The following is an 18,726-nucleotide window of genomic DNA, read 5'->3' on the forward strand; positions in this document are numbered from 1 at the left end:
TAAAGCATTAAGTCAGCTTTCAGTCAACATGACAGATGCATCTTTATCCCCAGTGCTCTGGGATAAATTTGAGGTTCTGATTCTGCAAACTTCCACACCAGTGAGCTTCCAATCATGCAGGCACTTTTTAGTTTCCCACCTTTGTCTCAGACATCTTCAAGTCAGAATTACTGTTCTCTTAAAAAGATCAAGACTGCAAGTCAAAAATTACTGTTCTGTCCAGTGGCATCACTGCTGTGGGGGTTTCTGTTGCAGGAGCAACAGGACTCAAGAGATGGGCACTGATACACAAAGGTTCAAAAAGCAAGATAAAAAATAGAAGTAATCTGTGTTTTTATCCCAGACTTTATTCAGTAGTTTTAAAAAAGGGAGAATAGTACCTTAAAGCTGATTATTCCTCATTTATTTGGATTTCTTGAAGCATTTTGCATTCACCTTTAACAAGGAGTGCTACAAAACAAATCTGAAGGCAGAAAAAGAATGATGTACTGAGATTTGGGAGGAAAACACTGCCCTGCTCTGTGAATTCTCTATGATATTCTTAGGAATTGATAGAGCATATGCTTGTGAAACATGTCATCTGCTCTGATCCATATAGATTTGTGTGTACACTGCTTTGTCAGAAATAACAAGCACTTGTTCAGAACACCAGGGACCAAAGCAAAGCAGAAATATTAACATTAATGTCTTGTTTTGATAAATACCTCTTTTAAAATCTGACAATTCCTGACTTCCCATTTCTCATTTAAAATACAGAATGAAAGATTGAGGCAAAACTTGTATTTTTATATCAAAACCAAAAGCAGTCTTAAAAACTTGTGTATTTTTAAGCTGTTTTTACTGTTGCTGTGCATTATTTACCTTTAGTGGTATATTAAATGCCTATTTTGAAATAGATTACCATCTTAGTTATTTCACAGACACAGTAGTAACCTGTGTGGGGTTTTTTGAGAGTTGAGTGCAAACTCCTAAACTCAATTTTCAGCCATTCTCATAATCACATTAATATGTACATTGATTTTTTTTTTTAAGTTGGGTCAGCACAGGACTAAAACCATTCTTAAAAGCTGCTGATTTCCCTGGACTGGATTTAACCCCCCAAAAAATATCTGAAATTTAAAACCTCATTTGGGAGACAGAAATGTTGAAGGCAACCTTAACTTGAGCACAACAATCTAGCAGCTTCTAGTTCTCAGCTGCATAATATACCTCCCCTCAGCATCTGTTCCATATTGACAAGTGTGTGTAGGTGGTAATCTTACTCTTTTTTTCCCTCCTCTCCAACCAAATGTCATGGGAAATAATGTTGAGTGGGTAATACCCTTCTGTTTTGCTGGGAACAAGCTTGCAGGATATTCATTTGAGACCCTCTCATCACTGATCCTAATTGACTTGTGTAATTGAAAAGGGAGAGCTCAGCTCTCTCTGTGGGAGGAAATGCCTGTCTGCTGAAGGTGTCCAGCTGGGATGGTACCTGTGATCCAGGGAAAAGCTCTCAGCACAGCTTTCCTCCTCCTGCCCCCTCAAAACAAAGCAGAGACAATGTTTGAAATGGGCAGATTACAAGGATGTGTTAGCTCTTTAAAAAGGAAAAGTGGAGCTTTGACTAAAACCCAGTTAATTCTATTTTGAATTTTTTTTGTTAATGCTTGTGAATATAAGTGAATCTTTTTCTGTAGGTGAAGGATGCCTTGCACAGTCTCTATCCTGTATGCCCTCTTCATTAGCTTAGCATAATTGAACCCTTTAAAAGCTCTTGAGTTCAGTGAGATTTAGCTGAAATTCCCATCAAGAAACACCTCAGACCGGGTGTGATAACCCCCAACTTGAACCTCATACGCTTGAAATCTAATTTTAGAGCATTTTCTTCAAGAGTCTTTTTAAGGAAACAATGTGCTTTTCTTGGCAATTCAAACAAAAGTTTCTAAAGCCTAAATCTGGCAGCTGAGGGAGAACTTTCCTGAGGCATTTAGAATCTAATTAACTCAAGTGGCCCATTGCAGCTTATTAGGTATCACCTATGACTGCTTTTCCACACTTAGTATCCAGTGGAACCTTTGCCAGATTATTATATAATACTTTCAAGCATAATTCTAAATTTTCATTGAAAAAAAAAATTCTATCTGTTCGTACTACAAGAAAACTCCAGCTAGAGCACCTTAAATACATGAAAATGGTCTATTGCCCTGCTTTTAGAAACTCTTCATTTCTTCAGGTGGTTTTTTTTTTGACATTCTTGAGTAGAAAATAATTGGTTTTGAGAAGTAGCAGAGATTTGAGGAGTATTTCAGTCTTAGCATTTCAGTTTCAGAAATCAAATACTTCCCAGTAAGTTAAATACACTGGGAAACCTCTCCAAACTTAATTCTGTTGTAGCAGTTGCTGTTGAAGGAGATGGAAAAACATCTTGAGATCTATTTTAAAAAATAATTAGCTGGTGCTGTGTAGTAGTTGGTGTGTGCATCTCTGATTGCAAAGCAAGCCCAGTTGCATCTGTCCTGCCCAAGCAAAATAAGCAGTGGACAGTCTGGAAACCCAAGGAAAAGGTTGTCCTTCCTACTTCAGCTTGGGGAATGGAGGGAGAGGGCTTGGAAGCTGAGAACTGTGTGCAGAAATGTTAAATACTCTGGTTATTTAATACTCTGGTTATTGTAAGAAAGTTGAATTGGCTTATCTCAGCACTCAAGTCCTAAAAATGACACTTTCCTCCTGGGACCTGCAGTGACAGTGTGCGATGCCTCAGAGATGGGAATGTGTTCACTGCCATGTGTTCTGCCTCTGGAGAAGCTGGAGGAGGACACAGCATTACCTCCTCCCTTCAGAAAAGGACATTTTTCATTTTCTCACTGAGGAAAACCTGCATGGAAGGTGCACATTGATGGAGGCATTTGGCTGGGGATGAAGGGCTCTTAACAAACCTTCTCCCCTCATTCTACTCACAGAATTTGACTGGGATAGAAGTAAAAATGTAGCATTTGCTGGTGTGAAATTTAAATATCAATTTTCATGAACCACCTTGGTAACTCCCTTGTCTTAGGAGCTGATCTTTTTGCCAGGCAGTGGAAAGCAAACCTCTGTAAAGGGAGATACCCAGAGCAAGGGTTTGGCTAAGAACTGCTATGGCTTAAAGCTTCACCTCTACATTTAGTCAACTTTTGGTTATCTTCTATATTTTTCAAGTAATTCCAATCTTGTTTCCTTGTTTTCTTCGATGCACAACTTCTTCAGGGTTCTGTGTTATCCTTGTGAACTTGCAGTATAAGTTTGAGTTAGAAAGAGTTACTGGAGACACAGTCCAAGACAAACCACTGTTCCCTCAGAGGATTTTTGACTTCTGAGCCTGTGTTTGCATTCCTGCAGGTGATGATAATGGGAAGAAGGCCAACAACCCCAACCACTGTAACTGCATCATAGACCAAATCTTCACAGGCGGACTGCAGTCGGATGTTACCTGTCAAGTCTGCCAGTAAGTCACTTCTCCTGATCCTGATCCAAACCTGCACCCCTCCAGCGCAGTGCAATGAGCCTTTCCTCTCTTGAACACCATAAATACTGGCAGAACTCCAGAAAGACAAGAACTGTGTTGGTGCAGCACCCTGAGGCACCAGCACAGATTTCCCAGAGCAGCTGTGGCTGCCCCATCCCTGGAAGAGTTCAGTGCCGGGCTGGATGGAGCTCTGAGCAGCCTGGTCTAGTGCAAGGTGTCCCATGGCAAGGGCTGGGATGAGATGATGTTTAAGGTCTCTTCAACCAAACCATCCTGGGATTCTCTAATTCTATAATTCTGACAGCTAAATGCAATCAGTTACCAGTTAACTGCCATGTATTAAAACATACCTAAAAAGCTGCCTGGGAAGTACTACAGGCTTATGCACACAAACCTCTTACTAGTCTGGAAAAGGTGGGTTTTTTCCAAATTCATAAAGAAAATACTTCCAAGATCTCTTGGAATTTCAAAATACATCATTGCAAATACATTTGAAGAAAATTCTGATGTAGAACCACATTTTCTTTCAGTCAAGAATCACATGTATCATCAGGAGAGGTTTCAAAGAGGCTCATGCCTAATATAATCTCAGGTACCAGAAAAAAAAAGTCTTTACAAGAGTATGGAAAAGTGTATTTATTGTCCTACTCTGTACTGGAACAAGTTGACTTCTCTTTGGACATGTTTGGTGTTGCCACAGTGCAGAAGTCAGAGTTCTTGTTTTTTGTTCTGCCTCACATTCTTGCTGTCCTGCACATGGGCTGGGCTTGTTTGAATCTGCTTTTATTCTCAGTTTCCTGGAGGGATTTGCAAAAGATTTACTGTAAGGAGAACATAGGAAATTTTGTTCTTTGCCTGGTAGAGCCACAGAATCCTTATGTGATAATGCAAAGCTTGATTTGTTATGACACAATATTAACATTGATGGAACTTTGACAAAAGAAGTTTCCTTTTGAAATTGACAACTTTTGCACAAATGAAGCAGAGGGAAAAGGCAGAATATTGAAGGCTTAATGAAATTGCAGATTGAAAGACACTGGTTTTAGGGGAAGAGAGAACTCAAAAAATAAACATAACAAGAAGCCTAAACCCCTGAAGTTCTCTTAGAAATGTGGATGCTGGAAGAAAAGATTTGAATCAATAGCAGTTAAAATTTTGAGCAGCTTTTTCCACAGTCTGGCTGTTGACTTGTCTTCAGCTGTCTTTAGAGAACTCTGATGGAGAACATGAGCTGCTGCTTGGTACAGTTACTCTTTGGCCTCTAAAATCCCTAAGGCTGTAGGAGATGCTGAGAGGAGCTGCAAAGCTGAATTCAGTACACTGCTGGACAGCAAGAGTATTTTTAAAGTCTCTGTTTTGAGGTAGCCTCAAGCACCATCTTCCATGTCTTGAGCAGACAAGACCAGCTTGTAAACTAGTTGGATGGCATGTATCTGTTGTCACAGATGTTAACTGGTTTATACTGGTCAGTGGTGCCTCTGTCTCAGAGCATCAATGCTTTGAGTCTCAGGGCTCCAGTGAGTGGCAGAATGTCTTAAATACTTTTATTTTGCATTTAATACATCATCTACATTTCCCCAAACATACAGCTTTTAAATATGCAGGGAAACGATCCATTGTGGGCAAACACTCAGGAGCAGCTCTATTTTCTGTCATCTCTGAGTGCCCTCTAGGGGTGATGGAGATCCCAAAGTCCTTAAAATTAAGCACCTGGAGTGCATCCCAAAGTGAAAGAGAAACTGTTCATTTGGCTTCCTTTAAAGTTGTGTATGTGGTATTTTCTGGGGCCCCCAACGTGGGGAGGAACAAAAGTGATGAATCTGACTCCATGTTCTTAGAAGGCTAATGTAGTATTTTATGATCTATATTATATTATATTAAAGAATGCTATACTATGCTATACTAAAGAATAGAGAAAGGATACAGATAGAAGGCTAAAAGATAATAATGAAAAACTTGTAACTCTCTCCAGAGCCCTGATACAGCTGGACAGTGATTGGTCATTAAATCAAGATAATTCACATGTTGAATAAACAGTCTCCAACCACATTCCAAAGCAGCAAAACACAGGATAAGTGATTCAGATAATTATTGTTTCCATTTTTCTCTGAGGCTTCTCAGCTTCCCAGGAGCAAAATCCTGGCAAAGGGATTTTTCAGAAAATATGAGGGTGACATGTGTGGAACCATTTGTGTCCCCCCCAGTGGCGTTTCCACAACGATAGACCCTTTCTGGGACATCAGTTTGGATCTGCCAGGCTCCTCCACCCCCTTCTGGCCGCTGAGTCCGGGCAGCGATGGCAGCGTGGTCAACGGGGAAAGCCACGTGTCGGGCACCACCACCCTCACAGACTGCTTGAGAAGGTATTGATTGATTGATTAAAATATGGATATTGATCTGGTACTGATACCCAACTGTGGCAGACAAAAACTCTCTAACGGTTTAAAGTTAAAAAGTATTTGTTTATTGTGGGATAGCTCCCGAATACACACTGCAATTTACAGGTGATTCCAGAGTCCTTTTGTCTATGCAAGTATTGAATACCCAAAATAGAAATGCATATTCTTAACTTTGGTACATCCCATTCCCAGTATGGATATTCATCTAGTACTGGTATCCAACTGTGACAGACAAAAACTCTCTAACAGTTTAAAGTTAGAAAGTGTGTGTTAATTGTGGGATAGCTCCCAAATACACACTGCAATTTACAGGTGATTCCAGAGTCCTTTTGTCTATACAAGTATTGAATACCCAAAATACAAATGCATATTCAGAACTTTGGTAGATCCCATTCCCAGTATGGATATTGATCTAGTACCAATATCCAAAAACTCTCTAACGATTTAAAGTTAGAAAGTGTTTGTTTATTGTGGGATAGCTCCCAAATACACACCACAATTTACAGCTGATTACAGAGTCCTTTTATCCATGCAAGTATTGAATACCCAAAATACAAATCCATATTCATAACTTTGGTACACCCCATTCCCCACTTCATATGGTAATTAGGTCAAAAGCTATTAAGCATGCACAGTTTGCTCCTTGAACTGGGTTGGTTGTCCCTTTCATGGGGAGGGGTCCCAAAATGAGGAAGTAAATGAAGTCTTCCTCGTTCTGACCTTTCTACCTTTTCAATGCAAATATGACAAATGAATCCTTGGTAGAACTCCCATTCCCCATCTTCAGTTGGTTTCAGAACAGAGGAGGCCACAATTGTCTTATGTTCCTAAAAACTAAAATGGTTGATTTACTTTTTGAAAATCTAAACTTGGGGGAAAGGACTGAGAAAGAAAAGTCCATGGTCCTGGCCTTTCTGTGCTGAGTTTCTGGAAAAGAGGGATTTTGCTTTAGTTTGTAATGAGAACATTGAGGTAGTCCATTTTCTGTGAGCACTTCCCTGTTCCCTAATGGTTTCTTCCCATGGCTCCTTTGAGCAGTTCTGTCTGAAAATTTTGAAAGAGATTTTTGTCAACAAAGGTTTTTTAGAAGGGTATCTGTATTTTCAAAAGAACTTTGTGTTTACAGGCCTTTCCATCTCAGAGCTTTGATCCCAGCCCTGGAGGGCTACAAGGTAGGATAGTGTGTTGCAGACGAGTGTCTTCCATATCAATGTTTTTGGGTTTGAAAACAAAAGATCTTTCTTTGCTTTCTGTATGAAAATGAGCTGCTCTGCTGTAGGAGATGAACTGACACTGAGCTCCTTTCTCAGCCGCTGATTCACTTCAGTGCAAGTCAGAGCAATGATCCATGTCACATTTGGATATCTGAGCCATGGCACTTTACATTATTCTGGTTTGATTGCAGGTTTTTCCAAAATTACATAAAACCCACTGACTCTTGTCTCTTGTGGTGCCAGTGACCCACAAGTGAAAGCGTTTCCAGCACATGTCAAAAACCATCTGATTGTTTTGTGCATTCCTTTGCTTTTCAATATTTTTTTAGGTTTACAAGGCCAGAACATCTAGGAAGCAGTGCCAAAATCAAATGTAGTGGTTGCCATAGCTACCAAGAATCTACCAAACAACTCACTATGAAGAAGTTACCCATTGTGGCCTGTTTTCATCTCAAAGTAAGTTCACAGGGGGCCAACAGAGCAGAGGATGTGATTTCCTCTCTGAGAGGATGAGCTGAATTCCTGGACATGTCTTCTGGCTTTCACTGACTAAACTTTTATTATATAAATTAATATAAAGAACATCTTGCCTTGCCAGTTAGGTTTTCTATTAAGATGGTGTTACATTATCTCTGATGTAGCCTTGCAGTGTGTCTGGGGGAGCTTAACCAGCTTGAATCTAGAGACAGAATGGAAAGCTGGTCCAAAAGCTGAACCAGCACAGAAACCAATCTCCAGTTACACCCCCTCATCCTACATGGTACAATTTTTACACTTTCACTGAAAGATTGCCACTGTATTGAAGGGAAAGCATGGAAAAGTTCTGAGGTAAATCAAGGTGAATGTGCTCCACTCCTTTCCTATACTTAGTTCAGTATTTGTCTTATTCCAAATGACTGAAGATTTTTTGGGAAATAAATTACTTTTCCTAAGTAATTGTGTTGTCCTGTCTATGCAAAATGCAAATTTAATTTTGTGTGTTAACACAAGAGAGAAACACAAAAGATAAGAATTACAGAAATCTCAGCTTTTCACATCTGGATCTGTTGCTAGGAAATTGTTACAGCATCACAATTGGAAAATAATTAACTTGAAGTGTAAATAGAGAAAAATTTCTGAGAAATGGAGAGGGAAGCTGCCTTTATATGGAAACTCATTCATCTCTTTCTGGTATTTGTTCCTGATCCAATTTGATGTTCAGTGAAGGAGATGAGGAGAGGGTGGTGGGTATTGCAGGCCCCTTTTGGCTGAGGCACAAGGCTTTTTTTGTTAGTATATTCCATTTTTTGCCTTAATTTGAATGGGCATTACTGTGTAGGCTTGACTCCTGTCACTTGAGATGATGGGATGGATGGATTCAGAGTGCGAATCTGAAGGCAAACTCTGTTATCACCAGTTCTGTGAGCCAGGGTAGGCAGCAGCCATGGGCTTGAATAGCCCTGGTACAAATGAACACTGCTTTGGGTAAAGGCTCTGTGTGCTCACCTTGTTTAATATATCTTTTCTGTGATGTCAGGTGGGAACAGGTTTGTATGCATACATATCAAGGTAAATAATCTAATTCATACTGTGTTAACATTGAGCCTACAAAGGGTGGGTTTTTTTCCTGCTAGAAATGGACATCCCACAGAGCTGGTAGGAAAACTTTGGGGCTGTCCCTGTATAGTGACTGCTAATGTGCTTTCATGTTATTGTCTCTAAGCTTAGGACATTTATAAAAGAGATAAAATTTACCCTTTCTCTAAAGAAGAAACCTCTTGCCTTTGCCTGCAGCGGTTTGAACACTCAGCCAAACTGAGGCGGAAGATCACTACGTATGTCTCGTTTCCCCTGGAGCTGGACATGACACCTTTCATGGCTTCCAGGTGGGTTCCCAGCCCAGAACACCCCACAGAGCTGGGCAGAACTGGTTCTCAATTCACACACATGCAGCACAAAACAAGGAGCATTCCTGAGGGTACAGAACAGTGTCTGTGGTGGCACTCCTGCCATGAGCTTCTCTGTGGAAGATGTAGCTTCTCTAAACCCATTTTTAGATAAACTGTTCAGTTTCATGTGCCTGAAAAGGATTTATATTTAAACATTGTGGTGGGGTTCTTTAATTAATGTGTGTTATGTTTCTGTTGCCTGTTCAATTTATAGACCCAGATCCATCCTGCCTTCAGATCCCTGCTTTGGTCCCATCCCCTCCATGTGCAGTTGGCCAGAACAGAGCCAGCCTAATCCCTCACCAGTATTCCTCAAGTTATAAAAATCCTTCCTTTTTATTCCTGCACACAAGCAAATCTGGGGGTTTTTGTTTAGTACCTTCAGCTTCTGTTTAGAGAATGCTGCAAGAAGCAAAAACATAGTCCAGATTAAAATAGGAACAGCAAGACTTCTGCCACCTCCCAGGTTTGTGGAAGACGTGGCATTTATGTAAATGCACCTTTATGAAAGGAGTTTAATCAGCTTAATTAAAAAGTATTTGTCAGACATTCATGCAAATATGCAAGAGGATATTCAGATTTAATTTATATCTGAAGCAGTGCAGAAAGCCCCAAACCATGGTATCTCTTAACAGAGAGACTCTGTTTGATGCTGAAAGTTTATTTATAATTTCAAGCTTTGCCTGCACTCCTTATTACCCAGGAAAGAAAGTAGATGCTTCTACCAAGAGGGAAAGAAGAGCCCTGAAGCTCTGTTAAATACTGTTATATTAAGAATATATGGTTTATTCCAACATATTTCTGAGACTTCCTTGTTCCTCTCTGGTGAATTCTCCCTGGATTGAACAGGCTCTGCTGATGAAAGGTATCCAGCATAATGGAATAGAGATGGGATAATCAGCAGGCATAACTCAGTACTCTGAATTTCACCAGCTAGGAAATCAACAGCATAATCCTACTGCTGCTGTCAAAACACAAAATGAATTCAGAAGTCAGAGCCAAGATGATTGACCCATTACAAGATAAAGAATTGATGTAATTAGATAATTTCCCAGGTTTCAAATACAAATCTTTTCTTAACCTGTTTTGAAGCTTTTTGGATAAAACATTTGACGTAAGCAGATGTATGTTTGCAGCACTGGAGCCTTGACCAGGAGGAGAAATGGCGTTTGTGATGTAGCACTGCTGTGAGAAATAAAGCATCTTTAGCATCCTAATCAGCCCTTTGCTGCTCAGCTGGAATAAGGACCTGGATTCAGAAAACAGGCTGTGTGTCATGTCAGAGCAATTTCCTGGGTTTGGGGAGCCACTGCTTTAAGTGACTGGATTTTTGTGTGTGTGTGTGTTGCAGTAAAGAGAGCAGAATGAACGGGCAGTACCAGCAGCCGACGGATAGTCTAAACAATGATAATAAGTAAGTGGTACATTCCATGCCTCCTGTTGTGAAAGGTATTGCCTTCTACAAGGAGATAGTGTTGCTTTATACCCTGCAGTGCCAGTGCATTTCCATATCTGACAGCACAGTAAGTCTGGAATGTTGCAAAGCAAAGCTTCACTCACTGCAGTTCTGCCCTTCTGTTCCAGAGCTGAGGGTGAGACCCTCAAATGGTCTGTGGGCAAAATGAAATGCTGTGGTCACAATGTTTGTTACAAGGGATGGGTGTTGCCTTGAAATATTCCTCTTCCTATTGCAATGGCAAAGGGAGTTCCAGAAGACCAAAGAAAGTAATTAATTAGAACACTGACACTCAAAGTCAGGAGCAGGTGATCCCAGTAATCCTGGGGTCTCCTGGGCAGATATTGATTCCAGTCAGAATAAATGATGGACTGGTGTGGGCCTTGCTTAAGAATGTAAAGGGGGTGTAATTGAAACGAATAGAAATGGTCACACAAACCTTACCTCTTCAGTTAAATAAGATTACAATTTTCATTGCTGCTGTTGTGTATTTAAATTCAAGGCACTTGATTTGCCACTAAAGGTTTCAGTAAGAAACTGGAATCACACAAATATGTAAAACCAAACTAGCCAGGTCTTAGTGCAGGTGTCACCATGCAGGTGGTGTGTGGGCCTACGGCTTGAATCATTAGATGTAGGGTAGAAAAGGTCTCAAGGTAACACAGCTGATCACTTTTGTGGTTTGCACATGCCTTAACTTGGAGAAATTGTTGAAAATTAAGCAGATTTAGGTAATGAGAGCAGAGACTTCTCCTCAGGGATCTGGGTGCCTGGGAAGGGCTGGGGCAATGTCAGAAGGCTCCAGCTGGGACTGAAGTGTGCTGTCCATCCCAGCTGGATTCAAGGGCTCCCCTAGAGAGGGTGGCTCTAAATCAGTGGCTCTGTAGGCAGTCAGTGAATAGGTGCCTTGTTGTGGCACCACTGTGTCAGAGAGTTCTGTGAATTTTCAACTTGAGTAGGACAATATCAAGTGAGATTAGAGAGATTATTTTACCATTATTCAGCTGTGCTTGTGTCACACACAAAGTGTGAGGGCAGCATTTTAAGAAAAAGTTAAAGAGAGTGGAAAATGCTTGAAAAAGAGCCACTAGTGTATTTAAGACTGGAAACAAAATCTTACCTTAGAACAAAAGAGCTAAAGACTTCATTCTTGCACTTTAAAAAAAAGAGAAGGAAAAAAAAATGAGAGCAACTTGCTTATCAGTATCTTTTTTGGAACAGAGGTAGACCTGCAAGTTTTCAGGCAAATGCACAGCAGCATCTGAGAGCTGGAAGTTGAGGCTGAATATATTCAGTATTTCAAAATAAGTACAGGCTTTGCAGATTAAGGGCAGTTAATCAGTTCAGCAGTTTATCATTAGAAATATCTAAGATTACCTCCTTCCCATACTTCAGATGCATTTTTTCTGGTTCACTAGAGTAAATCAGGGAAGTAGAAGGTCAGACTGGGTAATCAGTGTTCCTCTTCAGGAATGCACCAATACTGATCTACTTTAGAAGCAAATTTGGTAGCCAGTATTGGTAAAGCTGACAGTGATCACCAAACTGGAGAGTTGCAAAAATAGCAAACAGGAAAAGAGAAATTTTTCTTTTTTTCCCTGGGCAAGGCCACCCTCTTCCCATCTAGTGTTAGAGCTGCTGTTTTACAGTGGATCAGATCCTTTACCATTACTATGTGTGCTTATGAACAAAAGTTTCTGCCTGTCTGAAATGTCTGTTCTTTCCCCCTTTGGATGCACATATTGATGGTCTGTTTCCTGTCCCAGGTATTCCTTGTTTGCAGTAGTTAATCACCAGGGAACCTTGGAGAGTGGGCACTATACCAGCTTCATCAGGCAGCACAAGGACCAGTGGTTCAAGTGTGATGATGCCATTATCACCAAGGCAAGCATTAAGGATGTGCTAGACAGTGAAGGGTAAGTGGTGCCCTGGGAAGGGGAAAAGAAGGCAAACTTTCACCTTTGTTGGGTTTTCCTTACTTAAAAAAAACCCTTTTAAATCATAGAGAAGGATAATTTCTCTCTTGAATATCCCCTGTAATGCTCAGTGCTTCAGCATGGAGGCTGCACAGTTACATTTATCCATGATTGCTTTATAACCCTGGATTTGCTGAAGGAAAGGAAGGGGAAGGACAAGGGACATCAGATGACTGCAATGTCTGGAACTGCTGCTCATGGAAGGGATTCTGAAAACCAAAGTGATGTGATCTCCCAGTGCAGGAGCAGTGCTTACCTCTGACACAATCCAGTCTGTGCCTGCAGAACCTTTGGATTATGATGAGTGTAAAAGATTGGAAGAAAAGCCATGAAGGAAGTGCTGTGACCCAGAATAGCAAAGCTCTATGGGAGGCAGGTAGAGAACATGAGCTGTTCCTTAGCTCATGGCTTTAAATTAATCTCAGATTGACGTTATGGCTTCTGATATTTATATTACACAAGCTTTGGGAGGACAGAGCAGTATTTTTCAAGGAAGCACCGTGGTATTCCTTATTTGAGGGAAGCACTGGGGACTGGTGTATGTTCCAAGAAAAAAGCAACTTAAAATCTGAAGTCTTCATTTTGCATTTTCCACTGTGGACTTGGTACTGCAGAGATAAGTCTTTACCATTCTTGTTTTAATTATTCATGACATTTTCAAGGATTGCTGCAGGCACAATGTTCAGGTTGTAATTTTTTTAATAGATTTTCCCCGTTTTTCCTTTTTTTAAACTTCAATCGGGAAGTAAAAACAGAAATCTATAATACCTGAATTTTAGTGTTAAATGACTTGACAGGGAACTTCTGCTTTGAGGTGAGCAGAGAAATGAGTTTGTTGTAATTCAGTAACACATGCCTGGTGCTCAGGTGGGGTTATGCCCATGGAAGAACCTGCCAGAGGCAAGGAGGAGAGGATGTACAACACAGCTATTGCCCATAAAGGCTGGTTGGAGCTTTGATGCATTTCCCTGGTTCAGATAAAGGCTGACACTTTAGCTCTGCATCTCGTGAGGGAATCCACAGGGCTTGGATGGAATTGTAACAATTGGAACGTCTCAGAAGTGCTCTGAGGCTGTGTCAGGGTGGGTAAGGGTTGTGTGGAGATCAGTCCCCTTGTTCTGTGTGGCTGCTGAGGAGCTGGGCTCTCTGCTGTACCAGTACACACACAGCAATTAGGGTCAGGAAGAACTTCATCCTTTAAAACACAAGATTTGAGTGCAGATTGACACATGAGACATTTGACTGGGACATGAGTGTTCACCCACATGGCTGCTGCTTCACTTTGCTTCTGTTCCAGTAAATGGGAGCAGTTTGCAGTAATCCTGGTCTGATCTCTGGTAGTGTGACTCTGAAGCAACAGCTGTACCTTAAAGCACCTTTATTTTGTGCCACATCAGTGTTAAATGGTTGCTGCCTGTCTGAGCACCAACAAAATCCAATCCTCCAGAGTTTTCAGGTCCTGAGTAGATTTTACAAGGTTCGACTCTTTCATAGAATCATAGAATGGCTTGGCTAAGAAAAGACCTTAAATCTCGTCTCATTCCAACCCCCTGCCATGGACAGGGACACCTTTCACTATCCCAGGTTGCTCCAAGCCCTGTCCCTAGCCTTGAACACTTCCAGGGATGGGGCACCCATGGGATTCCTCTTTGGTGTTCAGCTGTTCAGTTCCCTGAGTTGCTGGTAAAATTATGTCAGCTGGCTTCCCCCCTTCTCATCCCTGGAATCGCCTCAAATTGAAAAGAAAACCAAAATTAACAGCCCTCATGTCTTATGGTTGCATCAATGGAAACTCATCTGCTTTGGCACAGAACTGCCACTGTCCCTCTGCTCTCTTGCAGATATTTGCTGTTCTATCACAAACAGTTCCTGGAGTATGAATAGCCTTATCCAGCAGCTTGTCAGATGTAAACAAGGAAGAAACAACTCAAGCCTTCTGAATCGACACACAAACCTACCTGAAATGAAAAGACCCATTACAAACCAACTCGCACTGAGCTGTAACAGGACCTACTTGACACTGACTCACAGCCTGGAGAGTGAGAAATGAACAATGTCCAACGTGTGTGCAGTCCCACGAGGACAGAAAGGGGGAAAAGAGGCTGCAGTCAGTCACTTAACAGAGGAAATATAAAATGAAAGGAATGCTCTGGGTGGGGGAAATGGGAGCAGAGGAGTCCGGGCACTGGTACATCTCCTGTGTTCCTCCAGAAATGTGTGTGGGAAGGCAAAGGATTCTACCCTCATCTCCATAAAGCATCTTCTCCATTTGGTGCTTCAGCTCCAACGACCAATCATATTAACAGTTAAAATTAAAAATCCAAACCCATTTTTTTATGCATATGGGTCTGAAAGCAGTAGAGTGGAGGAGGAGGGGATGAGACAACTAAAGGACTTTGCAAGTATCTTTTTATTTGTGAATTTTAGTTATTAAATAAATACAGTATGAAACTATTAGGCTCTTTTTTTTCCAACAACCATAAAAGAAATCCTGGATTGTGGGACTGAAGCTGCAGTACTCAGACAGGTTTTCAAGCATGCCTGCTTGCACAGGTAATGTTCAATGCCATCGGACTGCTCATTCAAAAGCATCAGCACAGATTCTGTTGTTTGAGCCCTTTTTTGTTTTGTTTTCTATAAATAGCTATTTTCTTAATTTTTTTCCTTTTATTCCCTTTTTTCACGAGAATGAAATTCATAAATGCAACCATCAGTAAAAATGAATGAATTGGTGTGTTTATACTGTAAGAGTGGTCTTGGTTCTTTTTGGTTTTGTTTTGTTGGTTTTTTTTTTTTAATCTTGTGAATAAGTTTGAATTTCTCAAAAGCGCTTATTTTGTTGTTGCTGGTTTTGGTTTGGTTTTTTATCCCTCCTGCTGCTTTCCAAAGGTGGATTTATATATATCTGACACTTGAGAGAACCTCAGTGGTGAAAAATGTACCATCTGTTGGGAGTGGTCGCTGCTGGGGCAGCTTTGAGCGATGGATCTGCTGCTATTGAGCCCTTCTGCAGTGCTCTAAGTAAACAACACATTTTCCTGGTATGTGCTAGGCTGGTATTGGTTCCTTATATCCTCCCACATGGATTAACTCTTCACGAGCTCTTCTCCTCTAGCAGTGGCACAGTCTGTGTGTTGGTGTTCTCAGCTCTCAGCTCTGGGGCCTTTCCTCCCCTTCTGTCTTGTGGGGAGGCACCAGCAGGAGCTGCTCGTGCTGGATCTCACTCTCAGGAGCTTGGGCTGGGGGTGGAATTGCAGCCTGGGAGAGGAAACCTTCAGAACAGAGCTAAGAGCAAAACCAGCTTTGTTCTCCAGTGTGGAGAGGGTGAAGAGTCAGCTGGGCACTGTGTGAATTGGTGTCACACCAAAAGTCACAGAATGGTTTGGGTTGGATTTTCAGCATCATCTTGTTCCAGCCCCTTCCACATTCCCAGGTTGCTCCAAGCCCCATCCAGCCTGGCCTTGGACACTTCCAGGGATCCAGGGGCAGCCACAGCTGCTCTGATCTTTAATCTCTGAATAAATCCCCTGCCAGGCATTCCCCAGCTTTGCCAGTGTGGGAAGGCAGGGAGGGATCGAAGCCTTTAGGAATGAGGTACAGGTGTCTCACACAGTCTGATAAACAGCAAAATAAGGGAATTGAGTGTTTGGGTTTTAAATTACCGTCTTACAGGAGCAGCTGAACAGGTGGAATTCTTCTGATTTGCACACAGACTGGAACAGTACGAGGAGGTTTTGTACATCGGTGACAGGGCACGGAGGAGGGAAGGACAAATAGAACATCCCGAGCCAGACCCAGGAGCTGGGTGTGGTGCGGGGGTGCCCGCACTGCCGAGACCATCGCGTTCCTGCCTGTGGAACAATTTAATTCCCCTTTGTGCTCGGTGCCGCCCGCTCTGAGCCGAGCATTCCTGAGCAGGAGCCGCAGGAGAGCGGCCCCTCCTTCCCAGGGCGAGTACGGCCCCGTGGCTGCTCTCCGTGCTGGTTAATAATGCAGCAGCTTGCGGAGGAAGGCAGCGACAGCCAGCCCTGTCATCCCCAGCGCTGCTGCGCTGCATCCCGGCCGGAGCGGGACTGCCACCCCGCGGCAAACGCCGAGGAGCATGAGGATGATGATGGCGATGAGGATGGTTCCAGCGCTGCCTTCGCTTTGTCGCTCTGAGCCTTTGGCTGCCCTTTTAATGAATTCTGTTTTGCACAGCACACGCTCAGCCGGCGGAGCTGCTGCAGCCGGCTTTGTTACAGCCTTTAGGAACAAATTGTTTGGGGCCGAGGCGGCCGAGGCAGCCGTATAAATCACCCTTAATTTTTCCTCCCCGCCCATCTGGTGGAGAGGCTCCTGCTCTGTGCGGCTGCACCGGCGCAGATGGTTCTCGGGGGGAGCTTTCAAGGCTCTCTTTCTGGTTTCAAAAGCAGAATTCTTAGGGTATTAAAAGGTCTTTTATTCTTTTCTTACCCCCTTCTCCCCCCTGCCAGCCCACCCCCCGTGTCCCTGCCCCAATCACACCAGGTTCTGTTTCCAGCAGCAGTAAATCCACGCCGGTTCCGAGAGGAGGGGACAGCATTTTCCCTTTTCCTATAAAAATGGAAGAGCAGCTGCTGGCGTATGAGCAGCCCTACCCCTCCTGCTGCTTTCTCTCACACACAGCCCTCTCTTCCCCTCCATCCCTTCAGCCCTGCAGCTCCTGCACTGAATCATTCCCGGGAGGTTCCTCTGGAACTCCCTCAGCAGCGCCTGCAGGAAAACGCTGGAGCAGCCTAAGGGAGGGTGAGGCAAAGGCTCCCTGATGTGCTGACAGCCAGCACCGACAGCTCCTCATCCAGGGGAGCACTTTGGGCTTGATTTGTTTGTTTTGAGGTACATTTTCTATCGGCACAGCTGGTCTGTTGGGAGGAGGCATTTGCAGAAATGACTGGAAACAAAGAGTGGTGCAGCCGTGCAGGCTCACGGTGGGGTGTGTTCTGTTACCTGCCAGCAGTGAACACGGCTCTACAGAGGACACAAAAATAGCCAGAAAGTGCTTTTAGCTCCATTTTCATGTCCCTCAGCCTCTGGAGTAGAGATAAAGCTTTGCCTGATGCTGGTGCCTGATGGAAAAAGCAGAAATGTGAGAATTGGTTAAACCCTTGGCAGGAGATCCTGCTCAGAATCAGTGCCCTTAATTCCCAATGGGGTTGGACCCATCCCATCTGGAATTACTGTGTGCTGTTCCTGGTGTCCCTCTGACACTGGAACTGATGTCTCCAGGTGTGCTCTTTCAGAGCTGCTGTAAAATGCCCAAATCCCCTGATTCCTCTTGGCTCTGCAGCTAAGGGTGTTTGTTATTTTCCTGCTAATTTGTTCAAGTTGCTCTCTGTTACCTTTTCTGTGCTGATAATTATAGTTCTATTCCCACAAGGAGGGGATGGTGAGGGATGCTCCCCTCCTGTGTCTGGGCAGGATTTGGCTTCTGCTGAGAGTTTTCCCCAATTTTTGGGACACCACACGGTGACAGGAGGAGCAGCCCTGTCCCATCCTGGCTTTGCCTGGGTGTGAGGTGAGTGACCTCCTGAGCCAGCTGGGGCTCCTGGTGCCACACAGGGTGAGCTCCTGCTCTCATAGCACAGGCATAGCCCTAAAATCCTTCTCATTTGAATAATTGATACCTCTTGATCCTTCAGGGATGCCCTAATTGCAGCAGTGGTGGCATGTGTTCACTAATTCTATCCTGTTTTTAAATAAGGTTCTGAATCTCTGTGCAAATGCCATGGCCAGGGGTTCCTGGAGGTGGCACCTGAAGGTCTGTAGGGCACCAGAGCTGGCCTGGATCCAGGTGTTCCCCTGCTGGAAGGGGCAGCCTGGGGAGGCCCTGGCTGATGCTGCTGAGGGTTTTCCTTCTCCTGAATTCCCTGTCCCTGCTGGGAAGTTTGGGCAGGGGGGGCACAGAGCTGGGGGCATTGGTGCCAGGGGAGGATGTGCTGGTGCTGCCCCAAGGTAAGTGCAAAACCTGCTTTCCAAGGGGTGCATATATTGAATTACATTTATTCTTTCAAGTTTAAAGCTCTAGTTTAAGACAGTGGAAGGGATGAGCTCCTAGCAGGAGTGATTCTTTGCAAAAAAAAAAAAAAAAATCTTACAGTCTCCTTTAGTGGAAATGAGAACTTCAAATTACATGTTGAAACCCCTATTTTTCTGTGATAGCTTTCAAAGCCAGGTTAGATAAAAAAAAAAAAATATTCTCTCAAAGCAGCTTTATCTCCAGCTGATTCCTCACTTTTACCAGTTCT

The 18,726-nt window shown here is 42.9% G+C and overlaps 1 protein-coding gene across 3 annotated transcripts in view; it reads left to right on the forward strand.

The window, feature by feature from the left end:
- Positions 1-15,217, forward strand: part of USP22 (ubiquitin specific peptidase 22) — an 89,333-nt gene extending 74,116 nt beyond the window's left edge. For 2 of the 3 annotated variants that reach the window (XM_058815817.1, XM_058815818.1), the window contains 7 exons: positions 3,361-3,466; positions 5,692-5,850; positions 7,430-7,556; positions 8,874-8,965; positions 10,380-10,442; positions 12,251-12,400; positions 14,302-15,217. In XM_058815817.1, coding sequence (XP_058671800.1) covers positions 3,361-3,466; positions 5,692-5,850; positions 7,430-7,556; positions 8,874-8,965; positions 10,380-10,442; positions 12,251-12,400; positions 14,302-14,344 — 740 coding nt within the window. In that variant the 3' untranslated portion in view covers positions 14,345-15,217. The remainder of the gene's footprint in view (positions 1-3,360; positions 3,467-5,691; positions 5,851-7,429; positions 7,557-8,873; positions 8,966-10,379; positions 10,443-12,250; positions 12,401-14,301) is intronic. The other variant, XM_058815819.1, reaches the window with a different exon arrangement.
- Positions 15,218-18,726: the final 3,509 nt, after the last annotated feature.

This window comes from Ammospiza caudacuta, chromosome 17 (genome assembly GCF_027887145.1).
Source record: "Ammospiza caudacuta isolate bAmmCau1 chromosome 17, bAmmCau1.pri, whole genome shotgun sequence".
Taxonomy (NCBI): domain Eukaryota; kingdom Metazoa; phylum Chordata; class Aves; order Passeriformes; family Passerellidae; genus Ammospiza; species Ammospiza caudacuta.